Source organism: Camelina sativa, chromosome 20 (genome assembly GCF_030686135.1).
Source record: "Camelina sativa cultivar CO46 ecotype springtype chromosome 20, ASM3068613v1".
In the NCBI taxonomy this organism is placed as follows: Eukaryota; Viridiplantae; Streptophyta; class Magnoliopsida; order Brassicales; family Brassicaceae; genus Camelina; species Camelina sativa.
In genome coordinates, this window is record NC_141899.1 from 35,916,675 (window position 1) to 35,931,248 (window position 14,574).

General features: G+C 46.4%; 1 protein-coding gene and 1 non-coding gene across 2 annotated transcripts; both read left to right on the forward strand.

The window, feature by feature from the left end:
* Positions 1-6,093: 6,093 nt before the first annotated feature.
* LOC147919926 (uncharacterized) lies at positions 6,094-6,552 on the forward strand. The gene has a single exon (XM_087504170.1). The coding sequence runs from the start codon at positions 6,094-6,096 to the stop codon at positions 6,550-6,552; it is 459 nt and encodes a 152-aa protein (XP_087360296.1).
* A 3,027-nt stretch (positions 6,553-9,579) lies between these two features.
* LOC147919927 (small nucleolar RNA R71) lies at positions 9,580-9,686 on the forward strand. The gene has a single exon (XR_015594275.1). It is a non-coding gene; the product is annotated as a small nucleolar RNA R71 (small nucleolar RNA).
* The last annotated feature ends 4,888 nt before the right edge of the window (positions 9,687-14,574 follow it).

Genomic DNA, 14,574 nt, shown 5'->3' on the forward strand with positions numbered 1-14,574 from the left:
GATGCAAACAGATGATAAAAGAGAGCTCGTGAGGTTGGGTATCAATGATCCATGAAGTAACTTAATCTTAATACAAAGATTCGATAAAACTTTAAACAAAGCTATCCCTAGACGAAAGATTCAACAACAGTTCAATCCACTCTCGTGACAGAGACCCTCAAGCCAAGTTACCTCCAGACCTAAATCTCTTTAGCGAAGCATAACAAGGCAGGCATTAACAACCAATCAATCAATGTCAATAAACACCCTAGACAACTAATCTCTTAGGTTAGGCACGTAAATCTCCGGTATTAGCTAGATCAGACATTTCACCAAGCCCTCTCGGGTGGAAATGCCTTGGGTCAAGCTTCAGATGATCAGAAAGAAGCTAGCATGAAGAACACTAATCCAGAAGGGATCTAAAAGATTTAAGCATCAAAACCCTAGAAAAGACTAAGAAAACCTCATGGATCTCACCCAACCTCAAGAACTCTAAGAACACTACTCAGAAATCATGAAGCTCAAGAACACAAATCCAGAAAATTCAATAAGCAACATTATGAAAAGAGATTAAAGAGAGATTAACAAGATTATATAAACTAAAGCATAAAAGAGAGATGTAAAACTATAAAAACTTGAAAGATTAAAAGAGAATTCGAATTACAAAGCCTTAAACACGTTTTGTTTCTTGAGAGAAGTTCTAGAAATAGCTAAAAAGGAGATTTTTTAGTCTAAACAAATGAGACATATTTATACTAAACTTGTGAAAACCCTAGTCAAAGTCAACGATTTTTAAGTCGGTTGATGCTTAGCACGATCTCGCTCTCCTTTGCTTCCGACAGCTCGATCGAGCTATGCTTTCTCCTCTTGTCCAGCTTTGGTTTCGCGTTCCACTTCAGCTCGATCGAGCTCTTCTTTGTCTCAGACAGCTCGACCGTCTTTTCTTTCAGTCAACTCGATCGAGCTCTGCCTCTTGTGTCAGTTGCTCCACCTTGTCTTCTGCTCTGCATGCGTTAGGCTAGATTCCGCTTCAGTTGGTCATTCTGCCTTGGTTCGACTTCCTCTGCTTCACTTCGTCTTCCCAGCTCGATCGAGCTCTCTTGTGCCTTGCACTCTGCTCAGCTTCGTGTTCCCAAAAGCTCTCCAAAACCTGATAACAACTCCATATGCAACAATGTATGCAATGCTAATGGAAAACTACTAAGTGAGTGAATTTATGCAAGAATGAGACGCAAATGCTACAAACACAGGATGAAATGATGCTAAAGTGAATGCAAATGAGGATCTAAAACAAGTAAAATGCAGATACATCACAAGCCTAATGATAGTCTCTAGATCTAGCCTTATCTATGCTCCTTAGACATTGGTGTGATGCTAAGATGCTTGAGATCAGATCCTACCCTCTCGGTTATAGGACCAACATTAAGAACATCTAGCCTAGCAGAGATCTACAACAATCAAGCTTGACCAAATCAAACAAACCTCAAACACAACCCAACCTAACCCATCCTCAAGATCCTAAGCAACTACTCACAAGAACACATGATGAACAACAAAGTAATAAACCCAGAAAAAACCGAAACTTGCATCAATAGAAAGATAAAGGAAAGATCTACAATATTGAAGAAGGAATCAAACACGAATTCTTAATATCTTGAAAGTTATGGAACCAACAAAATCCAAGAATCTTATGTTTTTCTCCTTCAAGGAGGTACAAGATCTAAAAATAAAAGTGCAAAAGGAATAATTCCCAAAAGGGTAAAAACTAGGTTTTTAACTCTCTAAAAAGCTGGACTCTTTTGTGGCTGCTGGTACAAGGCCTTTAAATAGAAAAAGTAGTGGAAGCCCTAAAAATGCTAAAAGACAAAATAGCTAGGCGGCTCGGCCAACTCGACCCGGTGCTCGGTCGAGTGACCGGTCGAGTTGGCTCCTCTTATGCTCCTTCCACTCGGTCGAGTCCCTCTCTGCACACGGTCGAGTGTCTGGTCGAGTGGGCGGTCGAGTGGGACTGCGGCCTTGGTTCTTCAGCCTTAACTCTCTTGCTTTCTTCTTATGATTGCTTCACTTCTCCTCAGCATTGCTTCCATGCTCCTTAAGCTCCAAAATCACCTGTTTATGCATGAAAAGATGCAAATGCAATGCAACTAAACTCTAATGCAAGAACAGTCCTAAAGCTATGCAATAATGGTCAAAATGGATAGCAAAAGATGCAAAAGATGTGAATATGTAAAGGGAAAACGGGGTAAAATATATGAACATCACTGTCCATTTCCTTGAAGAGGAAGCACATGACTGGTGGGTGACAGTTATGAAATGGAAAGGTGGACAAGTCATAACCTTTGCGAACTTTGAGAGGGAATTCAACAAGAAATTCTTTCCTCCGGAGGCTTGGGACCGACTGGAAAGTGCGTACCTTAACCTGGTACAAGGGGATATGACGGTACGTGCATATGATGCTGAATTCAGTCGCCTTAGGCGCTTTGTTGGGAAGGAGATCAAGGATGAGAAAGCACAAGTCCGTTGCTTTATCCGCGGACTAAGGGTGGACATCCGCAACCATTGCGTGAACGGTGTTTGTAACTCGATCGTGGAAGTGGTAGAAAGGGCAGCCATGATTGAAGCTGGGCTGGAGGAAGAGAGACAGCTTAGACGCGAGAGGGTTACTTCGCGTTCGACCCACCTAGCCAAAACCATCGACCGAAAAAGGAAATGGGACAAGGTGGATAACGCAAGGTCCTACGCAAGGTTTGGGGAGTGCAGGACTTGCGGAAAACACCACAATGGTACTTGCTGGAAGGACGTTGGTGCATGTGGTCACTGTGGAAGCAAGGACCATGCGATCCGGAACTCTCCGAGGATGGAAAATGGCGATGGGCCAAGTTCTTGCTACTTGTGCGGAAAAGAGGGACATTTTAAGAGGGAATGTCCGAAGCTTGATGAGGGAAGACAGAACCACCAACGTGGGAACCGGAGTGAGTAATCTTTACCGCCACTACCAAAGAGACAGGTCGTTGCACCATGCGTGTACGAGCTATCCGAGGACACTACAGCTGGAAATTTCAGGGCGATTACTGGTATGTTACGAGAACCTTTGTAAATTCAATTTGTGCATTACATAAATAATAATGCATGTGAAAGGGGGATATGGGTACTTATCATTCTAGAGGAATGTGTAGGGACCTTAAGTATAGGTGGTGTGGAAACGCACACCTTGTTTGATTCGGGGGCCACACACTGTTTTGTGAGCCCTGAAATGATAGGGAAAGGTGGGTTCAGGCAGGAACCAAACACCGGATATGGAACGGTCCGAGCAGCCGGCGGGCAGGCGATGTACCCGTCCGGAATGGTTCGAAGAATCTCGGTCATTGTCAATGGTGTTGATATGCCTACTGACCTGATCATTGTTCCACTCATGAAACACGATGTTATCTTGGGAATGGACTGGTTGGGAAAGTACAAGGCTCACATTGACTGTCACTGAGGGCGAGTAAATTTTGAGAGAAAGGAAGGAACGTTGAAATTCCACGGAATAAGATCAACTTCAGGAAGTTTGATTATCTCAGAAATCCAGGCGGAAATGATGCTGGAGAAAGGTAGTGAGGCATACTTAGCCACAATAACAACAAAGGAAGTTGGGGAAAAGGCGGAATTGGATGATATTCCAATAGCCAACGAATTTGCCGATGTGTTTGAAGCGGTACGGAGAGTGCCGCCGGATAGGTCAGATCCGTTCACCATCGAGCTAGAACCGGGGATGACCCCTATATCTAAAGCACCTTACCGGATGGCACCAGCAGAAATGGCGGAGTTAAAGAAACAATTGGGAAAATTGTTGGAGAAAGGATTTATCAGACCAAGTAGTTGTTTGTGAAGAAAAAGGATGGTAGCTTCAGGTTATACATTGATTACCGTGGGCTGAATGGGTTACAGTGAAAAATAAGTACCCATTGCACTAGATAGACGAGTTGTTGGATAATCTCTGAGGTGCAAAGTGATTCTCGAAGATAGACTTGGCCTCAGGGTATCATCAAATTCCGTTAGATCCAACGGACATTCGGAAAACAGCTTTCCGAACGAGGTACGGCCACTTCGAGTTAGTTTTCATGCCGTTTGGACTAACCAATGCACCGACAGCCTTCATAAAGATGATCAATGGTATATTCCAAGAATTCTTGGACAAGTTTGTCATCATCTTCATCGATGACATACTTGTCTACTCGAAGGATTAGGAGACTCATCAGAATCACTTAAGGGCAGTCTTGGAGCGGTTAAGGGAGTATAAGCTTTTCGCGAAGTTAAGCAAATGCTCGTTTTGGCAAAAGAGTATCTCGGATTCCTTGGACACATTGTCTCGGACAGGGAGTGTCCGTGGATCCGGAAAAGATAAGGTCGATAAAGGACTAGCCACGGCCGAAGAATGCCACCGAGATAAGGAGCTTTCTCGGGTTGGCTGGATATTACCGAAGGTTTGTCAAAGGCTTTGCAAGTATGTCTCAGCCAATGACACAGTTGACGGGAAAGGACACTAAGTTCCAATGGTCGGAAGAATGCGAGAAAAGTTTCTCGGAGTTAAAGGCGATGCTCACAAGTGCTCCGGTACTGGTGCTGCCGAAAGCAGTCGAGCCGTACGTGGTGTACACTGATGCCTCAATAACGGGGCTAGGCTGTGTGCTGATACAAAAGGGTGCTGTAATCGCATATGCTTCAAGGCAATTGCGTAAGCACGAAGGGAATTACCCTACGCATGACTTAGAGATGGCCGCGGTGGCGTTCACATTGAAGATTCGGTGTTCATACCTCTATGGAGCCAAAGTTCAAATCTTCACTGACCACAAGAGTCTAAAGTACATATTCACCCAGCCGGAGTTAAATCTAAGGCAAAGGAGATGGATGGAGTTTGTCGTGGACTACGTCTTAGACATTGCGTATCACCCGGGAAAGGCAAATCAAGTCGCAGATGCCTTAAGTAGGAGACGTGGTGATGTGGAAGCCGAGAAAAATCAAGAAGCTTTGGTTTACATGATTGGGACTTTGCATTTAAATGCACTGTCTAAGGAGTTTAAGCCACTAGGCCTGGGAGCGGCTGATCAAGCGGATTTACTTAGTAGAATTTGCTTGGCTCAAGAAAAGGACGAGGAACTTAAGAGTTGGGCGGAGAATAATAAGACGGAGTTCCAGACATCGAACAATGTTACCATTGTGGTGAATGGACGAGTATGTGTGCCGCAAAACAAGGAGATAAGGGAGGAAGTTTTAAAGGAGGCGCACCAGTCTAAGTTCTCGATCCACCCTGGTTCGACCAAGATGTATCGCGACCTGAAAAGATACTATCACTGGAAGGGAATGAAAAGAGATGTGGCCGCATGGGTTGCCAAGTGTAAAAACTGTCAACTCATCAAGGCCGAGCATCAAGTGTCGAGTGGATTGGTCCAAAGTCTGCCCATGCCAGAATGGAAATGGGATCATGTGACGATGGACTTTGTGACCGGATTGCCTATGAGTAGACTAAAGCATGATGCGGTTTGGGTTGTCGTGGATAGATTAACCAAATCTGCACATTTCATCGCAATCGCGGAAACAGATGGTGCCGAGGTAATCGCGAACCGATACATCGAGGAGATTGTACGATTGCACGGAGTGCCAGTGAGCATTGTCTCGGACCATGATACGCGGTTTACCTCACATTTCTGGAAAGCTTTTCAAAAAGCGATGGGGACAAGGGTGAACCTAAGTACGGCCTACCACCCACAAACTGATGAGCAGTCCGAGAGAACAATTCAGACACTTGAGGACATGCTGCGAGCTTGTGTCCTGGATTGGGGCGGCAGCTGGGAAAAGTACTTGGTGGAATTCGCATACAACAATAGCTACCAAGCTAGTATTGGAATGTCGCCTTATGAAGCGCTTTATGGCCGGGCATGTAGAAAGCCATTGTGCTTCACGCCGGTTGGTGAATGGACGCTATTCAGCCCGAAGATTGTGGACGAGATGGCCAAAAAATTGAAGTTCTAAAAAATCAAGCTGAAGGAAGCCCAATACCGACAGAAAAGTTATGGGGACAAACGTCGGAAGGAAATTTTGTTTGAATTGGGCGACCTAATGTATCTTAAAGCGATGACATACAAGGGTAAAGGTCGATTTACCAAAAGGAAAAAGTTGAGTCCAAGGTACGTTGGCCCGTACAAGGTGATTGAACGAGTAGGTGCGGTGGCTGACAAACTGGACTTACCACCGAAGTTGGATGCCTTTCATAAGGTTTTCCATGTATCACAATTGCGGAATTGCCTAAGTGAGGAGGACGAAGTGGTCGAGGATGTGCCACGTGAATTGCGAGAAAACCTGACGGTGGAAGCAACGCCTATTCGAATCATCGATCAAATGGAAAAGGGAATGCACAGGATAAAGATTAACATGGTGAAGATCTTTTGGAACGGCGGTGGACATGAAGAAGCTACTTGGGAGACTGAGAACAAGATGAAGTTGGATTATCCTAAGTTGTTTAAGGAGATGAGTGAAGACCAACTTGATCCGGATTCGGGGACGAATCCCTTTCAAGGGGGGGGAGACTTGTAACGCCCGCGATCCTGAATAGGATCGTAGGCTGTGGCTTGATCCGGGATGGTAGGGAGATCTCGGACAAGTCGGGGAGAGCTACTCGTTAGCTCGGTCAACGGGAAAAAAACGAGTCAAGTATGGGACAAAGATCGATCAGCTTCGGACAGCTCTCGGCCAGCTGCGGACAGTTTCCGGTCAGTTGCGGACAGCTCGACCAGCTAGTGTCAGTTAGACTAGCTGCCAGGGAGCTCGACCCAGCTCGACCCAGCTCGACCGAGCTCGACCCAGCTCGACCGAGCTCGACCCAGCTCGACCAGCTGGACGGTAGTGGACGGTGAACAGGTCAGCTGGGGAAGCTCGTGACCGAAAGGGCACGGCCGAACGGCCATGGCCAAACGAGTATGGCCGACCGTACACAAGCGAACATGAGCGATTGAACGGATTCGTCCGAAGGGTGCCTTTTGGGGCCAAAACCGCGGCCCAGGACCCTATATAAAGAGGGCATCTTTCTCATTTAGAACACACCATCGGAAACAGAAAATCATACAGTAAACTCGAGAGTGCAAGTATAATATCAGGAAGATAGTTCCGAGAGATAGAGAGTTCAGCGAGTAAGACCTAAGGGTCGGAGGTATGGTACAGTACCAACCTTATGGTTCTGGGAAATGGGAAGTTGCATCTGCATAAGCATATATAATGCTATGGATGGTCCAGTTGTGCGGAGGAAAGGGGGTGCGGCTCGGTCTTGATACGGCTGAACTGATGCGCATGCTACCTGCCTACCGATCAGCGTACCATCCAGGGTGTTCGAGTACGGACGGTTCGGACGGAGAAAAGTAAACACGGCTCGGCGGCTGGACGGGGATCTGTACAGATACCTTGGTACACCATCCAACTGATGCGCGGGATAACTCTCTACCGGCCAACCATTGTACTGGGCGGTTATTATGATCTTGCGTGCATTGCATGATACTGTATGGCCTAAGGGAAAGGTTATTGATGGTTACTTGGATTTCAGGAAGGGAGGGTGATCGCGGAAAGGGAACTACTTAGGCGCGAGACACATGGCCGGGAAGATGAGTTGTGGTGATATGGGTAGCTAGGATCGATTATACAACTTGTACTAGCTTATTATACAAACTCATAAGTTGTATCGAATCCTTTGATTATTTAATACAATACTCGAATGTTTGCTTTACTCTAAGTTACCATATAGACTCTAATTATTGAATCACAGAATGCGAAAATGAACCTTGTTTAAAGAATGGATCCTAAAATATGACTAAGTAGAGAGTAAAGGAAGAGAGAACCTCACCCGCCATTGTATGTCCGGGGTCGGGGTCTTTCAGTTTCCAAGAATGATCTTCCTAGGATAAATGGATCTTTTGGTTCCATATCCATGTCAAGGATCATGAAATCGGTAGGGATCTCCACTCTTCCAATCCTAAGAGACAAGTTTTCAAAGATACCAATTGGGTGCTTGATTGTCCTATCAGCTAGGACCAAATACAGGCTGCTTGGTTTATAACTGCTGAAACTCATCTTGTTGGCAACTGAAAGTGGCTTGATACTGACCGAAGCTCCCAAATCGCACAAGCAATCGTTGAAGATCTGGAAGCCTATTAAACATGGCAATGTGAAAGAGCCAGGATCCTCCAATTTCTCATTGATCCTCAGTTCAGGGTCTAAACACACTCCACTCCTCAAGATTGCATTCCCAATTTCTTTAATAGTTTCCTTCACCTCAATCTCCAGCTGAGCTGTTTCTTTGACGATTTCCTCTCGAAGAGCGTATGGAGGCAAGAGTTTAGGAGGTGGGGATTTTCGTTTGGAGATACGCTCTGCAAGCGAATCTAATTGGATATCAAGTGCTGCTCTGAATTTTTCCTCTAATTCCCCTTCTTCAGCTTCAGGAACTTGTGGTTGATCTGTCATCTGAACATCTACCTGATGGATCGCCCGATCACCATCGTCGGGTATGTCATCGGGTGCAGCCTCGAGTGGTGCATTGATTAGCGAATCTCGAACCCATGCTCGATTATCAACTCGATCAGTCTCCTCGAGTGGGGGAACGAGTTCATACTCTCATAAGTAGTACTAGTGCTCATACATCCCACTGTGGTCCATATCCTCCCCATCTTGAACATCATTGCCCTCAGTGAGGTAGTCATCAACATCTTCAAGAAAGATTGACTGGGCAGTAGCATAGTCTTTTGGGTTCTGAACAGCTTTACCCGGAAGTTGGCCAATTTTTGGTGTTGGTTGGGCGTTGTGATGGCTTTATAGGTATCTCAACTTAGTATTGAGAGAATGATACTTAGCGTTCAAGTCATTGTACCCATAATCGATCTTGTTGCTTATCTCTGCGAATTGTTTTACGTTATCCATTGCCGCCGATGCTTGACTCTGTATCACCTGCTGGATTAATCTGCGTAAGTCAGCCTCCTGAGATTGGTTATGTGATCCTTGTTGTTGTGGGAATCTAGGTGGTGCAATTGGCTGGTGGTAATTGTTGGGGTATTGCTGCTTAGGAGCATAACCTTGATTGTATTGGACAAAAGGCTTTTGCTGTCCCTAGTTACCTTGGACTGCGGATGGATAGATTTGGTCTTGAGGATTTACAACATTAAGGTTACGGTATGAGAGATTCGGGTTTGTTTTGTAGTTTTTGTACCCTTTATTGTAACCTCCTTGATTGTTGATGTAGTTCACATCCTCTAGCTGAGCATTCTCCCCATCTTGTTGCTGAAACTAGTCTTCCTCGAAGAAGGAATGAACATGTTGTTGCTGGTTGAGGAGTTTGTCCAATTTGTCATTTAGGGCTTTCATGTCGCGCTTGTACTTGGCATCATCCTCTTTAGAAGATCGTATTGTGCGATCATACTCCTCATTGTAGTGCCCATCAGATTGAGCTAAGTTCTCCACTAGATCCCAACCTTCATCAACATCCTTGTTGAGGAAATTACCATTACTAGCGGTGTCTAGCAACTTCCTTATATTAGGGACTACACCACAGTAAAGTGTACTTAACAATGAAGCATTGCTGATCCATGATGCGGGCATCTGCTGGTGTATCCCTTGAAACGTTCCCAAGCTTCACTGAACGTCTCATTGCTTTTCTGAACAAAGCTGGAGATGTCATTTTACAGCCTTGCAGTTCTGGAGTTGGAGAAGAATTTGGCGAGGAACGCCTTTTTGCATGCTTCCCAAGTGGTAATAGATTCCTTGGGAAGTGATTTCTTCCAAATGTGTGCTTTGTCACCCAAAGAAAATGGGAAAAGCCGGAGTTTGAATCTATCTTCACTAACTCCGTTGATCTTTGTTAGGCTACAGAGCCTATCAAACTCATCTAGATGGTCCAATGGGTCCTCCATTGGCAGTTCATGAAACTTGTTGCTCTGTATCATCTGGATGAGACTACTCTTGATCTCAAAGTTGTTGTTTTGAACAGCAGGTGGCACAATCCCATGTCTTTGAGTGTGAGTAGATTGAGCATCTCCTGCTCCTATGTTGGTCCTCTCTTGAGGAGCTGGTGGATCATTCTAATTATTCATGACCTCCTCAATTGTTGTTTGTTGCGGTTGTGGTACTTGTTGTTGACGGAGTAACCTTGGTATGTCGATGTTGTTGATGAAAGGACTCAAGTGTTGGCTACCATTGGATCATGTTTGCATGCACAATCTGTTAACCGAGTGAGTACACAAAGGTCTGCTTGATCCAGGTGATCGAGTGACGGGTCAGGTGGTTACTCGGGTTGTACCTGAAATGCAAAACAAACAAACACGAAAGTAAAAAAGTCAGTTCCGAACCAAAGTATAGAAAATAACTTGATCTAGCAAGTGCTGAAATCTTAAACGTAGCAAACAAAATTCAACCAAATGGCAACAACGCCAAATTGATAACAGGATTTTCACCTAGGTTGGGATGATCGGATCAAGAAGCCAAGGATGAACAGCTCGAAGATATACACGAAGCTGGTGATCGAGTACCAACTGGTGAGTGTTTGCGGCGTGCTAGGGAGAGAGGAAGAAGAGGGGGAGTTTATATATGGAAATCCTTTTAACCTAGTTGCTCAGTCCTTCCCACGGGTCTGCTCGAGGCGGTGCACGAGGTTGAAGTCAAGTAGTTCCTCGGGTAGGTCTTTGGGTTGTTCTTCCTGCTCTTAGATCCTCTTTGATTGGGTACCTGAACCTGATACAAGGGGATATGACGGTATGTGCATATGATGCTGAATTCAGTCGCCTTAGGCGCTTTGTTGGAAAAGAGATCGAGGATGAGAAAGCACAAGTCCGTCGCATTATCTGGGGATTAAGGGTGGACATCTGCAACCATTGCGTGAATGGGGTCTTTAACTCGGTCGTGGAGGTAGTTGAAAGGGCGGCAATGATTGAAGTCGGGTTGGAGGAAGAGAAACAGCTTAGACGTGAGAGGGTTTCGTCGCGTTCCACTAACCCAACCAAAACCATCGACCGAAAAAGAATATGGAACAAGGTGGATAACTCAAGGTCCGACGCCAAGTTTGGGGAGTGTAGGACTTGCGGAAAATACCACAACGGTTCTTGCTGGAGGGCCGTGGGTGCATGTGTTCGCTGTGGAAGCAAGGATCATGCGATCCGGAACTGTCCGAGGATGGAGAATGGCGATGGGCCAAGGTCCTGCTTCTTGTGCGGAAAAGAGGGACATATTAAGAGGGAATGTCTGAGGCTTGACGAGGGCAGACAGAACTATCAGTGTGGGAACCGTGGCGAGGAATTTTTACCACCACCACCAAAGAGACAGGGCGATTACTGGTATGTATGAGAACCTTTGTAAGTTCAATTCGTGCATTACATAGCATCATAATGCATATGAAAGGGAGGATATGGGTACTTAGCATTCTAGAGGAATGTGTAGGGACCTTAAGAATAGGTGAAGTGGAAACGCACACCTTGTTTAATTTGGGGGCCGCACACTGTTTTGTGAGCCCGAAAATGATAGGGAAAGGTGGGTTCAAGCGTGAACCAAACACCGGATATGGATTGGTCTGAGCAGCCGGCGGGAGGTGATGTACCCGTATGGAGTGGTTTGTGGAATCTCGGTCATCGCCAATAGTGTCAATATGCCTACTGACCTGATCATTGTTCCACTAATGAAACACGAGGTTATCTTGGGGATGGACTGGTTGGGAAAGTACAAAGCTCACATTGACTGTCACGGAGGGCGAGTAAATTTTGAGTGAAAGGATGGGACGTTAAAGTTCCAGGGAATAAGATCAACTTCGGGAAGTTTGATTATCTCGGCAATCCAGGCGGAAAGGATGCTGGAGAAAGGCTGTGAGGCATATTTAGCCACAATCACAACAAAGGAAGTTGGGGAAAAGGCGGAGTTGGACGATACTCCAAAAGCCAATGAATTTGTAGATGTGTTCGAAGCGGTACAAGGAGTGCCGCCGGATAGGTCAGATCCGTTCACCATCGAGCTAGAACCGGGGACGACCCCTATATCTAAAGCGCCTTACCGAATGGCACCAGCAGAAATGGCGGAGTTAAAGAAACAATTGGGAGAATTGTTGGAGAAAGGATTTATCAGACCAAGTAGTTCACCATGGGGTGCACCGGTCTTGTTTGTAAAGAAAAAGGATTGTAGCTTCAGACTATACATCGATTACCGGGAGATGAATCAGGTGACGATGAAGAATAAGTACCCATTTCCCCAGATAGAGGAGTTGTTGGATAATCTCCGAGGTGCAAAGTGGTTCTCAAAGATAGACTTGGCCTTGGGGTACCATCAAATTCCGATTGATCCAGTGGACATTCGGAAGATGGTTTTCTGGACAAGGTACGGCCACTTTGAGTTTGTGGTGATGCCGTTCGGACTGACCAATGCACCGACAGCTTTCATGAAGATGATGAACGGTGTACCGAGAAGTCTTGGACGTTTTTGTTATCATCTTCATTGATGACATACTCGTTTACTCGAAGGATTGGGAGACCCATCAAAATCACTTGAGGGCAGTATTGGAGCGGTTAAGGGAGCAAAAGCTTTTTGCGAAGTTAAGCAAATGATCGTTTTGGCAAAAGAGTGTCGGATTCCTTGGACACATTGTCTCGGACCAAGGAGTGTCTGTTGATCCGGAGAAGATTTAGTCGCTAAAGGACTGGCCACGTCCGAAAAATGCCACAGAGATAAGGAGCTTTCTCGGGTTGGTTGGATATTACCGAAGGTTTGTCAAAGGCTTTGCGAGTATGTCTCAGCCAATGACACAATTGACGGGAAAGGACACTATGTTCCAATGGTTGGAAGAATGCGAGAAAAGTTTCTCGGAGTTAAAGGCAAATCACGAGTGCTCTGATACTGGTACTGTAACGCCCGCGTCCCGCGATCCGAAAGGAGGGGCAGTTTATTTTAAGGAAATCGATAGCTATATGAGCTTAAGTAGCTAAGCTACTAGCTCAAATAGCTGGAATACGAGCTGAATGAGCTGAACAAGCTCCATAAACAAGTAGTTCAGCTGCGGACAGCTATTGGCCAGCTATGGACAGCTATCACCAGCTACGGACAGCTATAGGCCAGCTGCGGACAGCTATGGACCAGCTGCGGACAGCTAGGCCAGCTAGTATCAGCTCGTCCAGCTAGCGTCAGCTCGACTAAGCTCGGCAAGCTGGACGGTGGTGGACAGTCTCCGGGCCAGCTGGGGAGCTCGTGGACGAAAATGGGACGGCATAACCGAACGGGCATGGCCGGACAGGCACGGACGGACAGGCATGTCCGAACGTGCACGAATGAAGGGCCTTGATGGACAGGTGCCTTTTGGAGCCTAGACTTCGGCCAGGGCACTATAAATAGAGGGCAAGGCCTTCATTCTAACACACCATCATCCTTCCATCGTCCATTTAGGCCTAAGAAGAAAAGGGGGTGCGGCTCGGCGAGTTTGCTCGTCCGAACTGATGCGCATGCTACCTCTCTATCGAAGGTACGATGAGATGAGCGGTGGTTCGGCAAGCACGCCGATCCGATCGTAGGATAGGCGGCGGTTTGTCCGGGAAGACGAACTGATCGCAGGATGATCGACGGTTCGATCATAGAGTCGGACTGATCGAAAGGTCATCGATGATCCGCATCAATGGACGGATCGATCGAGAGTTGACCGGTGATTCAATCGCTAGTCGGATCGGGTGATCAAAGGATCGACGATACGAGCCGTAGGTTGGATTGATCGGTCGGGTGGTCAAGTGGTCGACAAGTCAGTCGGAAGTATCGGCCCAGGTGTGTGGTTGATCAGCGATTCGATTATGGGGTCGTATAGTTGATCGGACCTGGACCAGATACCAAGACCGATGAGTTAATCGGGGTATTAATGGTATGACCGATGGGTCATTTAAACGGTACGTCTGATACCGAGCTTTGGGTACGCGAGTGGTTCGGGAAGCCGATAGAGCAACCGTTCACCGTGCACCGAAGGGACTATATGTCCCCATCCCTAATATGTGCAAGCCAGTGGGGTTGGTTGGTTGTATGGCTAAACACAAAGGGATGGGTCAAGGTTAAAGTTATATTCCGCTGCGTAAAGGGGTCTACGAAGCAAGGCCATGAGCCAAAGCTTAGTGACCGAATCAAAGGATATTCGGCCGGGAATGGGGCCGAATGGAAGCCATGACCGCGGACGCTGGGACGTCCGGGTCGGGGTCTTTCAAGTTGGTATCAGAGCATGCGCGATCCTGTGAGGACGTATGCAATTATGCTATGTGTTCGGACGAAATGGAAATCTCTGATAAGACCGAAGACATGCTTGGGAACGGGAATGTGTTCGCCAAGATGTGCTCGTAAATCGAGTGATTGTTCAAAACATCGAACACATAGCATGTCGACCAGATGGTCGGGAACTACGATCCTGTTCAGGAAGGACCAGGGTCGGGAACTACGACCGCGTCCGGGAAGGACCAGGGTCGGGAACTACGACCGCGTCCGGGAAGGACCAGGGTCGGGAATTACGACCACGTCCAGGAAGGACCAAGGTCGGGAAATTGTCCTAGTTGGGATGAAACTAGGACAGGAACAGAC